General features: G+C 45.5%; 1 protein-coding gene across 1 annotated transcript; it reads left to right on the top strand.

The window, feature by feature from the left end:
* The first annotated feature begins 3,837 nt into the window (after nucleotides 1-3,837).
* DKK4 (dickkopf WNT signaling pathway inhibitor 4) lies at nucleotides 3,838-15,309 on the top strand. Its single transcript, XM_032143773.2, has 5 exons — nucleotides 3,838-3,976; nucleotides 11,463-11,696; nucleotides 12,792-12,942; nucleotides 13,708-13,860; nucleotides 14,271-15,309. Exons 2-5 carry the CDS (start codon nucleotides 11,586-11,588, stop codon nucleotides 14,528-14,530), a joined length of 675 nt encoding a protein of 224 aa, XP_031999664.1. The 5' UTR covers nucleotides 3,838-3,976; nucleotides 11,463-11,585; the 3' UTR covers nucleotides 14,531-15,309.
* The last annotated feature ends 1,117 nt before the right edge of the window (nucleotides 15,310-16,426 follow it).

Here is a 16,426-nt window from a genome sequence, read left to right as displayed (position 1 = left end):
AAAAGAAAGGAGTTTAGACCAGGTGCGGTGGCTCGCACCTGTAATCCTAGCATTTTGGGAGGCTCAGGCGGGTGGATCACCCGAGATAAGGAGTTTGAGACCAGCCTGGCCAATATGGTGAAACCCCATCTCTACTAAAAATATAAAAATTAGCCGGGCATGGTGGCACATGCCTGTAGTACCAGCTACTCAGGAGACTGAGGCAGGAGAATTGCTTGAACCTGGGAGGTGGAGGTTGCAGTGAGCTGAGATTGCCCCACTTCACTCTAGCCTGGGCGACAGAGCAAAACTCCCTCGCAAACAAAACAAAACAAAAAGAAGAAAGAAAATAAAGGAGTTTAAAAGCTATACAGGCAAAACTCACATTTATTCATATACATATGAATATTAGAGCCACAACTTCAGCCTATGCTGTGAGGCCAGGAGTACAAGTGTAGGCTGAGCAATATAGTGAGACCCTGTCTCTAAAAAAAACATTTTTAATCAGCTGAGGGTGATGGTGGCCTCCTGTAGTCCTGACTACTGAGCAGGCAGAGGTGGGAGGATGGATGGCTTGAGCCTGGGAGGTCAAGGCTATAGTGAGCTATGATCATACACTGTACCGCAGCCTGAGTGACAGACCAAGATCCTTGTCTGTTAAAAAAAAAATTTTTAATGGAAATTTCACAATATTCTGTTATCTGAAGGTCTTTCTTCTGAAAGGACCTGACAACACCCGCCCCAGGTAATCCAGAAAGACCTGAAGCAAGAAGGTGATGAGAAAACCGTGGAGTAAGTCAGCTGCCACAGGAAGGATCCATCCTTTGCTTCCTGTCCCTCTAGTCCTGTCCAGTTAGCTAGGTCTAGATTCACACTTAATGTCCTTATCAAGACTGGCCTTCATTGGCCGGGCGCAGTGGCTCACACCTGTAATCCCAACACTTTGGGAGGCTGAGGTGGGCGGATCACCTGAGGTCAGGAGTTTGAGACCAACCTGGCCAACATGGTGAAACCCTGTCTCTACTAAAAATACAAAAACATTAGCTGGGCATGGTGGAGGGCACCTGTAATCCCAGCTACTCAGGAGGCTGAGGCAGGAGAATCCCTTGAACCCGGGAGGTGGTGATTGCATTGAGCAGAGATTGTGCCATTGCACTGCAGCCTGGGCAACAAGAGTGAAACTCCATCTCAAAAAAAAAAAAAGACTGGCCTTCACCACCTCAGAACTACGGCCAAATAATGCACTCGTTCTCACATTCTCATTCTCCACCCACGCTGCGATCTAAACTCTTGGGAAGTGTGTGTGGAAAGGGCTTTCTCAGTCCGAATCCTGATACCAATACCATGGCATTCTCCTGTCAAATCAATAGAATCAGAATTTTAGAGCTGGGAAGGGACTCTCAATGCCTTCCTTTGAGGGATGTTTGCTAAGCGCCTTTCGTGTCCAGGGCACAATGACAGTGCTCAGAGCTGCCATGCAGGGAAATACCCAGAACATCTGAGTGCAGAGGCCCAGGGAGATGCTGTCCCCAAGGGAGCAGGCTCCCAGCACAGGTCACCCGCTGAGCCAAGGTAACCTGCTGGTCTCCCCCTGTGGCCTTGTTCAGAGAAAAATCTTGGAAGGTTAGTATAGTTTTACTCTCAAAGATTGAAAAAACAGCTGAGAACAGAAGCTATTCTGTAACGATTTCATAGCTCAATTACCCTGAGTGTAGGATATAAGATTCTGAAGCCAGCTGTGTAATTCAATTCCGTTTCTTTAAAGAAAAAGGGCTGGCCTGGCATGGTGGCTCACGCCAGTAATCCCAGCACCTTAGGAAGTTGAAGCAAGAAGATCGCTTGAGGCCAGGAGTTCAAGATCAGCCTGAAAAACATAGCGAGACCCCTATCTCTATAAAAAATAAAAAATTAGCTGAGCATGGTGGCGCACGCCTGTGTTCCCAGCTACTCAGGAGGGGCTGGGAGGATCGCTTGAGGCCAGGAGGTTGAGGCTATAGTGAGCCGAGATGGCACCACTGCACTCCAGCCTGGGTGATACAGTGAGACACCATCTCAAAACAAAAACAAAGCAAAGCCAAAAGACAACCCAAATGGCCAACATCTAGAGGACATTAAATAAACTATAATACATCCATATTCTGGGTTGTGGTATAGCCATGGGTTCTGATAATATTTGATGATCTTGAAGAAAGGCTCAATGAAAAAAGAAAAAGGAGAGAACAAAAGTGTATGTACAGTGTAATCCCAATTGTATGTGTGTGTGTGTATTGTAATTTTAAGAAGCAAGGGAGCAATAAACATAAACATCAAGTTGGGTGCAGTGGTGCACACCTATATTCCCAGCTACTTGGGAGGCTGAGGCGGGAGGATCACTTGAGCCCAGAAGTTCCAGGCTGTAGTGCACTCTGATCCTGCCTGTGAATGGGCACTGCACTCCAGCCTGGGCAACATAGTGAGACCTCGTCTCTGAAAACAACAACCTCAGTGTATACCTCCAATCTGGGGAGGCAGACAGAGGGATTGGGAAGAAGAGGCACACATGAGCAGATGTAGGCATTAGTAATGGCTAGTTTTGGAGCTGATGGTAGATTAATTATATTGCATATTAAATAAATAAACACTGCATGTACATGTGTATACATGACTGCATAGAAAAAAATTGGGAAAATTTTACCAAAATTTCTAGATATCTGATTTTAGTTTTCTTCTTCATACTTTTCTGTATTTTCCAACATTTCTAAGATTTGGGAATGTATTTCTTTTATAATTGAAAAAGTGAGGCTCACTTGCATAAGATGGGAAGAACCTGGATGTATGAGAAGGACAGTGCTATTCCATGGGAAATTTCCACCAGAAATTGGGAAATGCTCCTGGAATCAACGAGCCTGGACTTTGTGCTGGGCCTTCTGAATGTGCACCTCACTCTTTGCCACAAGGGGGAGCAAGGAGACAAGGTAAAAGAGAAGCCAGCCCTGTGGGGGCGGGGGAGGTATGGAGGGGCTAAGGTGACAACCTCCCCTCCCACTCCCGCTGTGTCCCCAGAGCCTCACCCAAGATCTTCATGAGGTTATGAACACAGCTATGAATTAGGATCAGAGCTGTGTCTGAGGACTTTCTACCAAAGTCAGAATCTAATTTGTGTATTGTTTTTAGGGTTTTTTTCTCTCTTTTTTTGAGACGGGGTGTCACTCTGTTGCCCAGGCTGGAGTGCAGCAGCGCCATCTCAGCTCACTGCAGCCTCAACCTCCTAGGCTCAAGCTATCCTCCCGCCTCAGCCTCCCGAGTAGCTGGGACTACAGGTGTGAACCACCACACCAGGCTAATTTTTCTATTTTTTGTAGAAATGGGGTTTCACTATGTTGCCCAGACTGGTCTTAAACTACTGGGCTCAAGCAATCCTCCTGCCTTGTCCTCCCAAAGTGCTGGAATTAGAGTGCCTGGCCATAAGTCTAATTTGAATGTCAGAAGGGCAGCAAGTAATTGCTAAGTTGTTTTATGGAGAAACCAATGTTGTCACCATACCACACACAGCTACGTTACAGCCCTGATGACACCACCTACAAGTCATTTAGTCTCAGTCACTTCCTAGTGAAGCTCTAGCTTCCATTTAATCAGAGACAGTTTGGGAAAGAAGGAGGTGACATACACCCAGAGTCGTAATTGGAGAACAGCCCAGGCAGTATTTCTTGTGATTTTATGTTGTTTCCATCAACTTGGTGTTTGGGAAGTAGACGTCAGTTAGTGTGCTGTGTAGCAGGCATAGAGGAAAGAATGAACTTTGAAACCAGAATTCTTATGTTCAGATCCCAGGTCTGCAGCCCCCTCGTTGTGGACCTGTGGCGGATTAGTGGTCCCTCCAAGTCTCGGTGTCTTCATTTTTAACATGGAGAAGCCCAGAGGGAAACTCCTGGCTGGGCAAGGCCGCCCAAGAGAGAGGCTTCAGCTGCAGGCAGCTTTCTTTGGCCAAAGTCCTGGGAAGGCCTGGACGACACTCAAGGTAGGAGCCAGGGACAGAGGGGCCAAGATCACACCCGCTGAGCCAGATAGACCTCAACACCTAGAAAGACTGGGTTTCCTAATGCAACAGGATTCACCACTTAAATCTAAGGAAAAGAATCAGATGTAGCTGGGCACTGTGGCTCATGACTGTAATCCTAGCACTTTGGGAGGCCAAGGTGGGAGGATCACTTGAGCCCAAGAGTTCAAGACCAGCCTGGGCAACATAGCAAGATCCCATCTCTACAAAAAATACAAAAATTAGCTGTTGTGGTGGCATGCACCTATAGTCCCAGCTACTCGGGGAGCTGAGCCCAGGAGTTTGAGGCTACAGTGAGCTGTGCTTGCACCACTGCACTCCAGCCCGGGTGACAAAATGAGACCCTGTCCCTAAAAATAAAGAATTGAAGAATGAGACCCAGTTTGGTCTGCATCTTAGGGCCCAGATCCAAAGATGGCAGACCTCCGCCACCATGTTTTGTGTCCCATGAACATGTCAGCCGCAGCATGGCACAGAGGAAGGAAAGCGGGATAGTGCCCAGGAACAGGGTTGGGGGAGGTACGGGGCGTGAGGCACTTAGGACCTAGGAAGGCACTAATGGACACAACTTGATTTTTTTTTTCTTTTTTGAGACAGAGTCTTGCTCTGTTCCCCAGGCTGGAGTGCAGAGGCGTGATCTTGGCTCACTGCAACCTCTGCCTCCCAGATTCAAGAGATTCTTCTGCCTCAGCCTCCTGAGTAGCGGGGATTACAGGCGCGCACCACCATGCCTGGCTAATTTTTGTATTTTTAGTAGAGACGGGGTTTCGCCATGTTGGCCAGTCTGGTCTCGAACTCCTGACTTCAAGTGACCTGCCCGCCTCGGTCTCGCGAAGTGCTGGGATTACAGGTGTGAGCCACCGTTCCCGGTCAACCTGATTTTATTTTAAAACAAAACAATGGCAGAGCCTATCTTTGAGGAAGGTGGGTCCAGGGACCCTGGTGCTATTCCCAGCCAGATGCCTGATGTGGAGTCAGGACAACTCCAAGGCTGTTGCTGCTGGAAAGGGAGGTTCCCTGCACCAGCACATTGCACAGTTCCAAAGGCGTGGGCCACGTGCATGGAACACGGCCCAAAGGTACCTCCTGGAGCTGAGCAACTTGGGGGCCATGGCAGGTGCCAGCCCAATCTCCCAGAACACTGGTGTGTAAAAGGCCCTCAAGACCAGAAGGAACTGAGGTTGAGCATGACGTGACCTGCCACAGGCTATACCGTCTGCAAAAGTGGCTGGCACCAGCCACCCTGGCGTCCACCCTGTGCTGTCCCTGGGTGCTGCCCTTCACTCCCCAGCCTTGTGGAGAGCTGGCCTTACCTTATGACCTCAGGGAACCAAATGGCAACGTTTCTGTCATCTTTGTGATCACATCCTGCGGTCTGTCTGCCTGCCCCATCAACATGCCCCTTCTCATCTTTTATTTGATGGAACATTTCCTGTGAGATTCTGCCAAAGACCTGCTTGCTTCCGTTACTTTGATTTTGTTTTAAGGAACGCAAAATTTATGGAAATCAAACTGGTTTTGACACAGGAGGCATAACAAATAAAAATTTCCATTCCCAAGTGAGTATAAATAATCGGTTCTGACACCCAGCCTTTGACGTGAACCACAGCAGCTGTCACGCGGGAGGACACAGGTGGCAGGTCTCAAACACGAGTCTGCAATTTTTACCCAAAGAGTGGAATCAGTGCAGAAACTGGGACCTGTGGAAATTTCTTTTTGAGAAATTTCATTTCCTCTAAGCTTAGTCAGTATTACTCGATTTTAGCGTTCCTGTGGGCTAGGTGCTCACTGCCAAACTTGAAGCATCAGCCTGAGATTTCTTAGTTAACCCATAATCCTTGCCAGGGGGCATCAGTATGGCAGCGCCTTGGCCAGAACTTCGCACGATGGCTTCCTTTGTTCTGTGGCTAAAGGAGTGTCTTGTGGTGCCACTTTTCAAAAGACAGCCAGGGCCCCCGGTGCCGCTCAGGAGGGCTTGTGGAATGAATTCTGCGGGGTCATTGCTGCTGTGGCCTGTGCCGTGAAGCTTGTGGCCTGACCTAAGAGCAGAGAGGATGCCCTTTAAGCAGAAACATTTTTTAAGTTTTCCTCTCCCACTTACTTCTCCGTGCATCCTCTCCCCACTGCCCCATCATCTCTACTCCCCAAATCATGGAGATGCGGGCTCCTGGCAGTAGATGCTGCCACAGGGGGGCATCTCATTTCAGTTGTTGGCATTCTCGCTGAGGGACACTGCTGATTAGTAGCAGGCAAGCAGCCTTGGGAAATCTGAAAATATATCGAAAGTCATTTTCCCGAAACTACTTCACATACCTACTTTCCTCCAAAATTGCTCTGGCTTTTTAGAGACCATAACCCTAGTCTTATTGCAAAATGAGGCCTCAGATTAAGGGAGGTTTTTCTTTGATGAGTTGTATCGAACACATATCCATTGACAGCCTGCCAAGGTAGGGCCATGGGAGATGCTAGGCACTAAAGTCTATGGAAGATGGAAAGTTCTGGCCTGGAAAATGGATGAGAGGCATTTGTTTAGAGGTTTTTTTTTGTTGTGTTTTTGTTTTCTAGATGGAGTCTTGCTCTGTCGCCCAGGCTGGAGTGCAGTAGTGTAGCCTTGGCTCACTGCAACCTCTGCCTCCTGGGTTCAAGCAACTCTCCTGCCTCAGCCTCCTGAGTAACTGGGATTACAGGTGTGTGCCATCATGCCCAGCTAATTTTTGTATTTTAGTAGAGATGGAGTTTCACCATGTTGGCCAGGTTGATCTTGAACTCCTGACCTCAAGTGATCCACCATCCTCGGCCTCCCAAAGTGCTCGGATTACAGGCGTGAGCCACTGCGCCTGGCTTGAGCTCATGGTCTAGTTGTAGAGACAAAGAAGTAGGCGATTGCAGTGGGGTTTTAGAAGCGCTGTGACGGGCTGGCGTATGCACAGATCAGGGCAGACAGGGGAGGGGAGGCCCAGCTGGTGATAGAGTCAGGCCCAGCCCCAAAGCCCACATTCTCTCAGTGCTGAGACAGAGACAGAGATGGACAGACACAAGGTCGCTTTTCGGTGTTGTTCACCCCCTGTTGGTGATCCTCTGGCATCTGGTGCCTGCACCGACTCCTCTCTGTCTCTCAGAGGCAAAACGGAGAGCCTGGTTCATGGAAGACACAGTGGCTACTCTTATGTCTCCACAGTAGATATCCTGCAAAAAGTTGATTGTGCGGACAGCTTTTCTCAAGGCACCCTCTTATCCTGCTCCCCCAACCTGATTTTCATCCTGAATTCTCTGTCTCTAGGCCCACGTCTACCCAACCAGTGCACCAAATCAGAGAAGGCAGGATCATCCCAGCTCCTCCCTCCCCTCCCTCCCCACTCCCACATCCAGTGATACAGCTCGAACTTCAGACTCCCATCCTTTGCTTGGTTCCCATTGTCACTGTGTCACTGCCTCAAATTGGATGTCTTATTGTCATCGGGGCAATGACAACTGAGTCCTAAGTGGCCCCCAGCCTCCCCTCTCTCCCAGTGCAACCTAAGCACCACACTGCCACCAGCATTGTGCCCTGAAAGCAAATTAGATCACACCAGTGTCTTTTTCTTTCTTTCTTCCTCTTTCTTTCGTTTGTTTGTTCTTTCTTTCTTTCCTTCTTTTTCTTTCTTCCTTTCTTTCTCACTTTCTCTTTCTCTTTCTTTCTCTTTCCTTTCTCTCTCCTTCCTTCCTTTTTTCATTTATTTTTTCCTCCCTTCCTCCCTTTCTTCCCTTTCTTTTTCTTTTATTTCTTTCCTTTTTCTTTCTTCCTTTCTTTCTCTCACGTTCTCTCTCTCTCTTTCTCCTTCCTTTTTTCCTCCCTTCCTCCCTCCCTTCCTTCCTTTCTTTTCTTTTCTTTTTTCTTTTTCTTTCTTTCTTCCTTCCTTCCTTTCTCTCACTTTCTTTCCTCTTTCTCTTTTTCTTTCTCCTTCCCTTCACTCTCCTTCTTTCCTTTCATTTTTCTTCCTTTCATTTTTTTCTTCCTTCCTTTCACCCTTCCTTCCTTTTCTTTTTTCTTTTATTTTCTTTCTTTCTCTTTTCTTTCTTCTCTCTCTCTCCCTCCCTCCCTCTCTCCTTCACTCCCTTCCTTCCTTCCTTCCTCTCTCTCCTTTCTTTACCTTCTTTCTTTTCTGTCTTCTTTCTTTTTTCCTTCCTAACTTCCTTCCTTTGTCTCTTTCTTTCTTTCTTTCTTCTTTCTTTCTTTTTCTTTCTTTCTTTCTTTCTTTCTTCTTTCTTTCTTTCTCTCTCTCTCTCCTTTCTTTCTGTCTGTCTGTCTCTCTCTCTCTCTCTCTTTCCCTTCCTTCCTTCTTGTTGGTGGGAAGACAGGGTCTCACTCTGTCACCCAGGCTTGAGTGCAGTGATAGGATCATGCAGCCTTGACCTCCTAGGCTCAAGCAATCCTCTTACCTCAGCCTCCTGAATAGCTAGGACTGCAGACACGTGCCACCACACCAGGGTAATTTTTGTATTTTTCGTAGAGATGGGTTCTTGTTATGTTGCCCAGGCTGCTCTTGAACTCCTGGCTTCAAGTGATCCTCCCACCTCAGCCTCCCAAGTAACAGAGACTACAGGCACATGCTGGCATGCCCAGGTTTTTTATTTTTTGTGGAGACAGGGTCTTGCTATGTTGTTCAGGCTGCTCCCTGGCCGCAAGTGGTCCTCTTGCCTTATCCTCCTCATGAAGTGCTGGGTACAAGCATGAGCCACTGCACCCAGCGGACCATGCCATTCTCAGTCTGATATATCTCCAATGACTTTACATTGTGCAGAGAATAGAATCTGATTTTCTTAGCACGGCATATCAGGGTCTGCATCTTGCTTCATCTCATCCTTCCATCATCTGCCGCAGCCACACAATCTCTCACTAGCACCTGAGTGCACCTCCTCCCCCTTGCACACACCTCACCCTCTGAGCCCAGGTGAGGACACCTCTGACTTCCCAACCTAGGAAGCTCCTATGCAACCCACAAAATTCAGCTCAAATATTACCTCATCTGTAAACACATTGCTTTATTTCTCTAGAAAGTCTAAATCATGCCTTCCTCTGTATTTATATCTTTATAAGTCCTCCATCCTTACATTTATACCTTTATTTTAGTGCTTGTCATAATATATTGAAATCATCCATATGTACATGTCTCTACCTGGATCTCTCTCTCTCTGTGTCATCCAGGCTCTGTCATCCATACATACAAGTTTTCTGTCTGGATCTTTCTCTCTCTCTCTCTCTATATATATATATATATAGCCTCAATCTCCTGGGCTTAAATGATTCTCCCACCTCAGCTTCCTGAGTTGCTGAAACTACAGGTGAACACCACTATGACTGGCTAATTTTTTTTTTTTTTTTTTTGAGATGGAGTCTCACTCTATTGCTGAGGCTGGAGTGCGGTGGCACCATGTTGGCTCACTGCAACTTCCGTCTCCTAGGTTCAATCAATTCTCCTGCCTCAGCCTCCCAAGTAGCTGGGATTACAGGTGCCCACCACCATGCCTGGCTAGTTTTTATATTTTTAGTAGAGACAGGGTTTCACCATATTGGCCAGGCTGCTCTCGAACTTCTGACCTCAGGTGATCCACCCACCTCAGCCTCCCAAAGTGGTGGGATTACAGGTGTCAGCCACCGCACCTGGCCTACTTTTTTTTTTTTTTTTAATTTTTTTTGTGGAGACGGGATCTCAATACGTTGCCCAGGCTGGTCTTGAACTCCTGAGCTCAGGAGATCTTCCCACCTTGGCCTCCCAAAGTGCTGGGATTATAGGTGTGAGCCACTGTGCCTGGCCATTGGAGTTTCAAATTTTATTCCTAACATGTAATCCGAGGCTCTGCTCCATGCTAAGTGCTCTAAGTGCTCAGTGGCTGTTTGTGCCATGTTACAGGAGTTCCCGTCAGTTCTTTCGCCTGTGTATATTGCCGGGGGCCTTTGGTAACCTGAAATTCCCTTACAGTGAGGCAGCAGGAAGCAGAGAAACCCAGCAGAGACAGAACCCTGGGGCTCTCTCCTTTATCCTTGGTCATAATTGTCCAACTTCAAAATAAATTCTGTAACACCCCTAGTCACCAGGGTTATCATGCTATCAAAGGGTGTTTGATGTTGTCAGTTTAAGGGATTAAAATAAGTAACTTCCATACGAGAAGTAGACAAGCAACACCAACCGAAGGACAAGAGCCAGGTAGTGGGAAGGCTCGAATCACCTGCATCACCTTCGGAATGGCACTGCATTACTCAAAATTGAGAATGTTCCCACGCACAGAATGCCGAGATTCATGTCAATGAATTGATGTTAGGTTGTTCTGCAGGAAAATGTAGTAAATAATAAGATTATCATTTATGGCATAGAAAAAAATGCATTTTCAGATGACTCTATGCTAAGAGCAATGAAACAATGAAGAGAAAAAATGATTTTTTGACCCAGATCTAGATTGTTCTACCCTTAAAGTATTTAAGACAGTGATAAGCACATGTCTAAATTACCTAATAGTCCAAATGGAAAAAAATCAGACAGGAAAGGGATGAAGCAGAAGTTTTAAAAAATTCATATTAGGAAAATTGGAAATACATGAAATTTCATCTGAAATCAGCCAGAGACTTGGATCCTTCTTCTGCTTAAGTGAGTTTTACATAACGCAACACAAATTAAATATGTTGCTGATAAAATGGACCCAAAGCTTCGTACTGAATTGTGTAAAATGGGCTTTCTATCATTGTTCCCACCATTGAAAAATGAGATTTTCATAAATTACATTATTTTCCTAATAACTCTAACTTCAAACAGTTCAATTTTCATTTAAAGGAAAGTAATTTCCCAAATGGCATTTAGTCAGAACAGGTGCTGTTACGTTCACAACTTTTAAGCGGTTAGGATTTTGACATCTGGATGCCAGAACTAATCAGGGGGCGTTTTCTCTTTTTTCTATCTGTCCTCACTATCTGAAGCCCAGTTTACAGCTTCTCAGTGTATTTTGTACCTCATTAGTTTTTGGCACCCTCTATAGCATATTGGCCAGTATGATTCATCCTTTCTTTGAGCACCATTAGCTGTGAAAACAGATCTTAGGACAGACTCCCTCCCTACCCCCAAAGGATTACTGAAGGTAGGAAATGCAGGTGATTATCAGAGTTTGCCTTTGATACAGACATCCTGCTCTGCTGTGGCCCTTTGAACTAACTTTGATATGCAATAATTAAGAGGGATTCAACCCCTGGAGGAGAAGCCGCGTGGCCCTGCCTCTTCTCTCCTTCTATTGAGTCCTTGTTTTGAACTATTGATCAAACAGATTTGAAGGGATTTGTTGAAGCCTGTGTGGGGCAGGAGAAAGGAACAGAGCGGGGAGGAGGTACATCTGGTTATAAATAGTTTCAGGAGGAACCTGCTGGTCAGACTTTGCTCAGCCAATTTCACGCACCTTACTCAAAGGTTTGCTTCCCTTTCAGAAAAAGCAGTGACAGACGACGTGCTGAGCTGCCAGCTTAGTGGAAGCTCTGCTCTGGGTGGAGAGCAGCCTCGCTTCGGTGACGCACAGTGCTGGGACCCTCCAGGAGCCCGGGGATTGAAGGATGGTGGCGGCCATCCTACTGGGGCTGAGCTGGCTCTGCTCTCCCCTGGGAGCTCTGGTCCTGGACTTCAACAACATCAGGAGCTCTGCCGACCTGCATGGGGCCTGGAAGGTAAGGCTGCTCGGCGGGGGGCGAGGTACGGGACTGCTGAGAGCTGGGGTGTTCTGTTTAGGCTTTAGTAAGTCATTCTGATTCATGTGTGAAATGTCTTACCTAGCAGGTAAATTGAATTGGTTTCGGATTTGGGAGGGCATCCTGGTAGGATTGGTGACCTTAGCTGAAACGTATGAAATGTATGAAATAAACACAGTGGCTTTTCACATCATTTGGCCATACGTTTGTCTATAAATCAGGGAATAAACGAACACTTTGGAAGCTCTACTATGTGCCAGCTCTTTTACATGTAATACCTCATGTACTCTTCCTCACAATTTGAGATAGGTGAAACATCCCCTAATTCCAGATGAGGAAATAAAACTCAGAGATGTCGAAGAGCTTACCCAAGCTCACACAGCCAGCAAACATGGGAATGAGAATTTAAACAGAGGGCCATGATGCATTGCCTTGTCACCGTCTAACTTCACAGAGAGAGTTGTTTTAGGAATCGCTTTATATATGTGTATATGTTATTATATATCATATATTATTATATATATATACTATACCTATGTTACATGTCTATGTAAAAGCATCAGCTGTCTATGAGAACAATTGATCTTCGGTATCTCTTTCTCTATGTCAATGAGGCACCATTGAAAATCAAAGGACAGTTCATTTAGGGAAGGGTCTCTAAGCTAAATGTGATTCACTAGAGTAAAAAATCAAATAGGAATGCCACAAACATCAATAGTATATTTAATTAAACTGCAGCCAGCTTCTAGAGTTGATATATTGAAAATCTCCTACTCACCTGTTAAGACACACATAGGAAAACATTTTTTCCCATTTTCACAAAGAGCACAGGAAAACTAAATTCTGAGTTAAGTCAATTTTTCAAACTCAAATAGCCTTTACAGTGCCTAGGTCTCTCCCCGGGTGACCTGAGCTCCCCTTTGTGGGAGAAAACCATTTCCACTGGAAAATAAGATGCACCCAGGATTTGTCACAGCGCCACTGTCTTTTGGCTCCCTCTGCCTCCTGCCTTCAATAAGTCATCGTCCATCGTGTTGGGTTTCCTAGCCTTGTGATAACAGATTCCCTCCACAGGGCTCACAGTGCCTGTCTGACATGGACTGCAATACCAGAAAGTTCTGCCTCCAGCCCCACGATGAGAAGCCGTTCTGTGCTACGTGTCGTGGGTTGCGGAGGAGGTGCCAGCGAGATGCCATGTGCTGCCCTGGGACACTCTGTGTGAACGGTGAGCGACATAATGCCAACAGTGGTTTTTAAACCGAAGGTAGTGTCTAAGCCCCATAGACTAGAATATTCCAGGGTAGGCACTCTCTAATGGTGCTTCCTAGATTCATGCTTGAAGTAAATGTATGCAGCTGCCTTTTCTTTTCCTTTTTTTTTTTCTGAGATGGAGTTTCGCCCTTGTTGTCCACAGCTCACTGCAGCCTCAGCCTTCCGGGTTCAGGCGGTTCTCCTGCCTCAGCCTCTGGAGTAACTGGGACTACAGGCATGCACCACCACGCCCGGCTAATTTTTGTATTTTTAGTAGAGACAGGGTTTCACCATGTTGGTCAGGCTGGTCTTGAAATCCTGACCTCAGGTGATCCACCAGCCTCGGCCTCCCAAAGTGCTGGGATTACAAGCGTAAGCCACCAGGCCTGGCCTGCCTTTTTCTTAATGAAACAAAATAATTTATTTCCTGGCAACAGCTCTTGCCAATGACTTGGAGATAATGGATTTTAAAGGAAAGACTCAAGTTGGAATCATTCAAATAATTCCATTTCCACTTGGATACTATTAACTACCTTTAATGGAATCCAATTTCCACTTAGCTACTTTCTCTGCCATATGCGAGCATGTAAGTATTTAGCGCATGTTCCAGAAATCTAGAAAGTTATATATAAACTGAAGGCAGAGGTGCTGCCAAACTATGCAACAGTAGGATAATTAGTGTGTCTGTGGTTCTCCCCCTTGAAGTTAATAATTCTAGTTACACCTGGTTGTCCCTCAGATGTTTGTAATACGATGGAAGATGCAACCCCAATATTAGAAAGGCAGCTTGATGAGCAAGATGGCACACGTGCAGAAGGAACAACTGGGCACCCAGTCCAGGAAAACCAACCCAAGAGGAAGCCAAGTATTAAGAAATCACAAGGCAGAAAGGGTAAGAACAGCATTCGGAGCATATTTTATTTCAGAAATGCATTTTCTCCTCCCAGCCTCTTAAGGATAGGGTGAGACTGACTTTATTCTTCTCCATCCCAGAAACACTTAGAAAGCATGGGCCGTTTGTTATCTCTTTCTATAAGAAGCTGTGGGGGTCACGTAGAGAGTAGCCTAAGGTAGTCTGCAGCCAGTAACAACAATCAATCAATTCCGATGGGTAGGGGTGGAGTCGCCATGGCATTATGGCTTTTAGCCTAAGACCTAGCTAGCTCTGTGAGACCCGGGTGCTGCGTCTATTTTTACTTTGTGGCTGTCAGTCATAGGTCCCATTCCCTTATCCCAGTAGCAAACCCCCAGCAGGCCACTTTCCTTATTTATCACTAAAGTGCACATTTAACCTTGTTACAGGACAAGAGGGAGAAAGTTGTCTGAGAACTTTTGACTGTGGCCCTGGACTTTGCTGTGCTCGTCATTTTTGGACGAAAATTTGTAAGCCAGTCCTTTTGGAGGGACAGGTCTGCTCCAGGAGAGGGCATAAAGACACTGCTCAAGCTCCAGAAATCTTCCAGCGTTGCGACTGTGGCCCTGGACTACTGTGTCGAAGCCAACTGACCAGCAATCAGCAGCATGCTCGGTTAAGAGTATGCCAAAAAATAGAAAAGCTATAAATATTTCAAAATAAAGAAGAATCCACATTGCATTTGAGCTCAATCTTGGACATTAACTTTAAAATGCTTCCATACAGATCTCTCTTAAAATCAAATCTTGTAGCAAGTGAAATAGCCTGAAACTAGCGAACTAAGAGATGGCGACCTTGCTATGAATGAAACTAGCTTTAGCCTTTTGTCCGTTTTTCCAGAAAACTGATGGGACTCTGTAACAAAAAAAATTATTTCTAATCTAGGGACTCAATTAATTCAAATCTTTAAGAACTGAAGCCAGGCGCGGTGGCTCACGCCTGTAATCCCAGCACTTTGGGAGGCTGAGGCAGGTGGATCACGAGGTCAAGAGTTTGAGACCAGACTGGCCAACATAGTAAAACCCTGTCTCTACTAAAAAATACAAAAAATTAGCTGGGCATGGTGGCAGATGCCTGTAATCCCAGCTACTCGGGAGGCAGAGGCAGGAGAATTGCTTGAACCTGGGAGGCGGAGGTTGCAATGAGCCAAGATCACGCCATTGCACTCCAGCCCGGGTGACAGTACGAGACTCTGTCTCAAAACAACAAAAAAGAATTAAAATTGTATCTATTTAAAGTGTACTGTGTGATGTTTTGAAATACATATACTATAACCGAGCCACATCTCTCTCTCCAAATAAATCTTTAAACAATTTCTGGTGAAGGGCTGCTGCCTGACAGTATCCTAGGGGGTAAAAAATGATAGCATCTGAAGTTAAAAGTAAATTAATTCTTACATCTTACCAGGGAAAATTATCACAGCAAATACTATATTTTTCCTTAATAACTCTATTGTTTATTTCCATTCATTTCTTAGAAGGGAAATGACATTTCGCTACAAAATAATTTGGTTAATAAAGAAGTTTCAAAAGATATGTTTGTATAGTCCTTTGCAAGTTATAAAGCATTTTCACGTTTTCAGTAGCTTTACTTACCATTTGATAACTTTGTATATTTTATATTTACATAATTTTAATATTTGAAAGGCAGGGCTTTCAAGGAGTGTTTTTACTTACACATTTTGACTACTTGCACTTAAAAGCCCAGAGGAAAACTCAGGTAAAAAAGTGAAATTTTTGTTTGTTTGAAGTTTAAAAGGGCTGTATTTTGTGTGTAGAAGTGGTTGTGCTTAGGGGAGCTCTTTCTAGTGGATTTCAAGCAAGTGCTACAGATTTAAGAGATAAATCATACACCTGTTTTTCTGTTCAGGTTATAAGTATATATTACAAGATTCAATGATATGGTTTGGACGTTTATCCCCTCCGTATCTCATGGCTGAAATGTGACCTCCAGTATTGGAGGTGGGGCCTGGTGGGAGGTAACTGGACCTTGGGGGCAGATTCCTCATGAATGGCTCAGCACCATCCCCCTGGTGATGAGTGAGTTATGTTAGTTGACACAAGATCTGGTTGTTTGAAAGTGTGGCACCTCCTCTCTCTCTCTCGCTCCTGCTTTCGCCATATGAAATGCCTGCTCCCACTTCATCTCCCACCATGAGTAAAACCTTCCTGAGGCCTCCCAAGAAGCTTAGCAGATGCCGGTGCCATGCTTCCTATACAGTCTGCAGAACCATGAGCCAGTTAAACCTTTTTCCTTCATAAACTACCCAGTCTCCAGTATTCTTTTAGAGCAATGCAAGAATGGACTGACACTATCAAATATGGGCCCAACAAAAAACTAAATTTATGAAGGTCCCTAGTTTATTTTTTTGAGATGGAGTCTCACTCTGTCACCCAGACTAGAGTACACTTGTGTGATCTTGGCTCACAGCAACCTCCGCCTCCCGGGTTCAAGCAATTTTCCCACCTCAGCCTCCTAAGTAGCTGGGATTACAGGCATATGCCAACACCCTCAACTAATTTTTGTATTTTTGGTAGAGACGGGG

The sequence above is a fragment of the Hylobates moloch genome, unplaced genomic scaffold (genome assembly GCF_009828535.3).
Source record: "Hylobates moloch isolate HMO894 unplaced genomic scaffold, HMol_V3 SCAFFOLD_22, whole genome shotgun sequence".
In the NCBI taxonomy this organism is placed as follows: domain Eukaryota; kingdom Metazoa; phylum Chordata; class Mammalia; order Primates; family Hylobatidae; genus Hylobates; species Hylobates moloch.
This window is presented reverse-complemented; position numbering and strand designations above follow the sequence as displayed.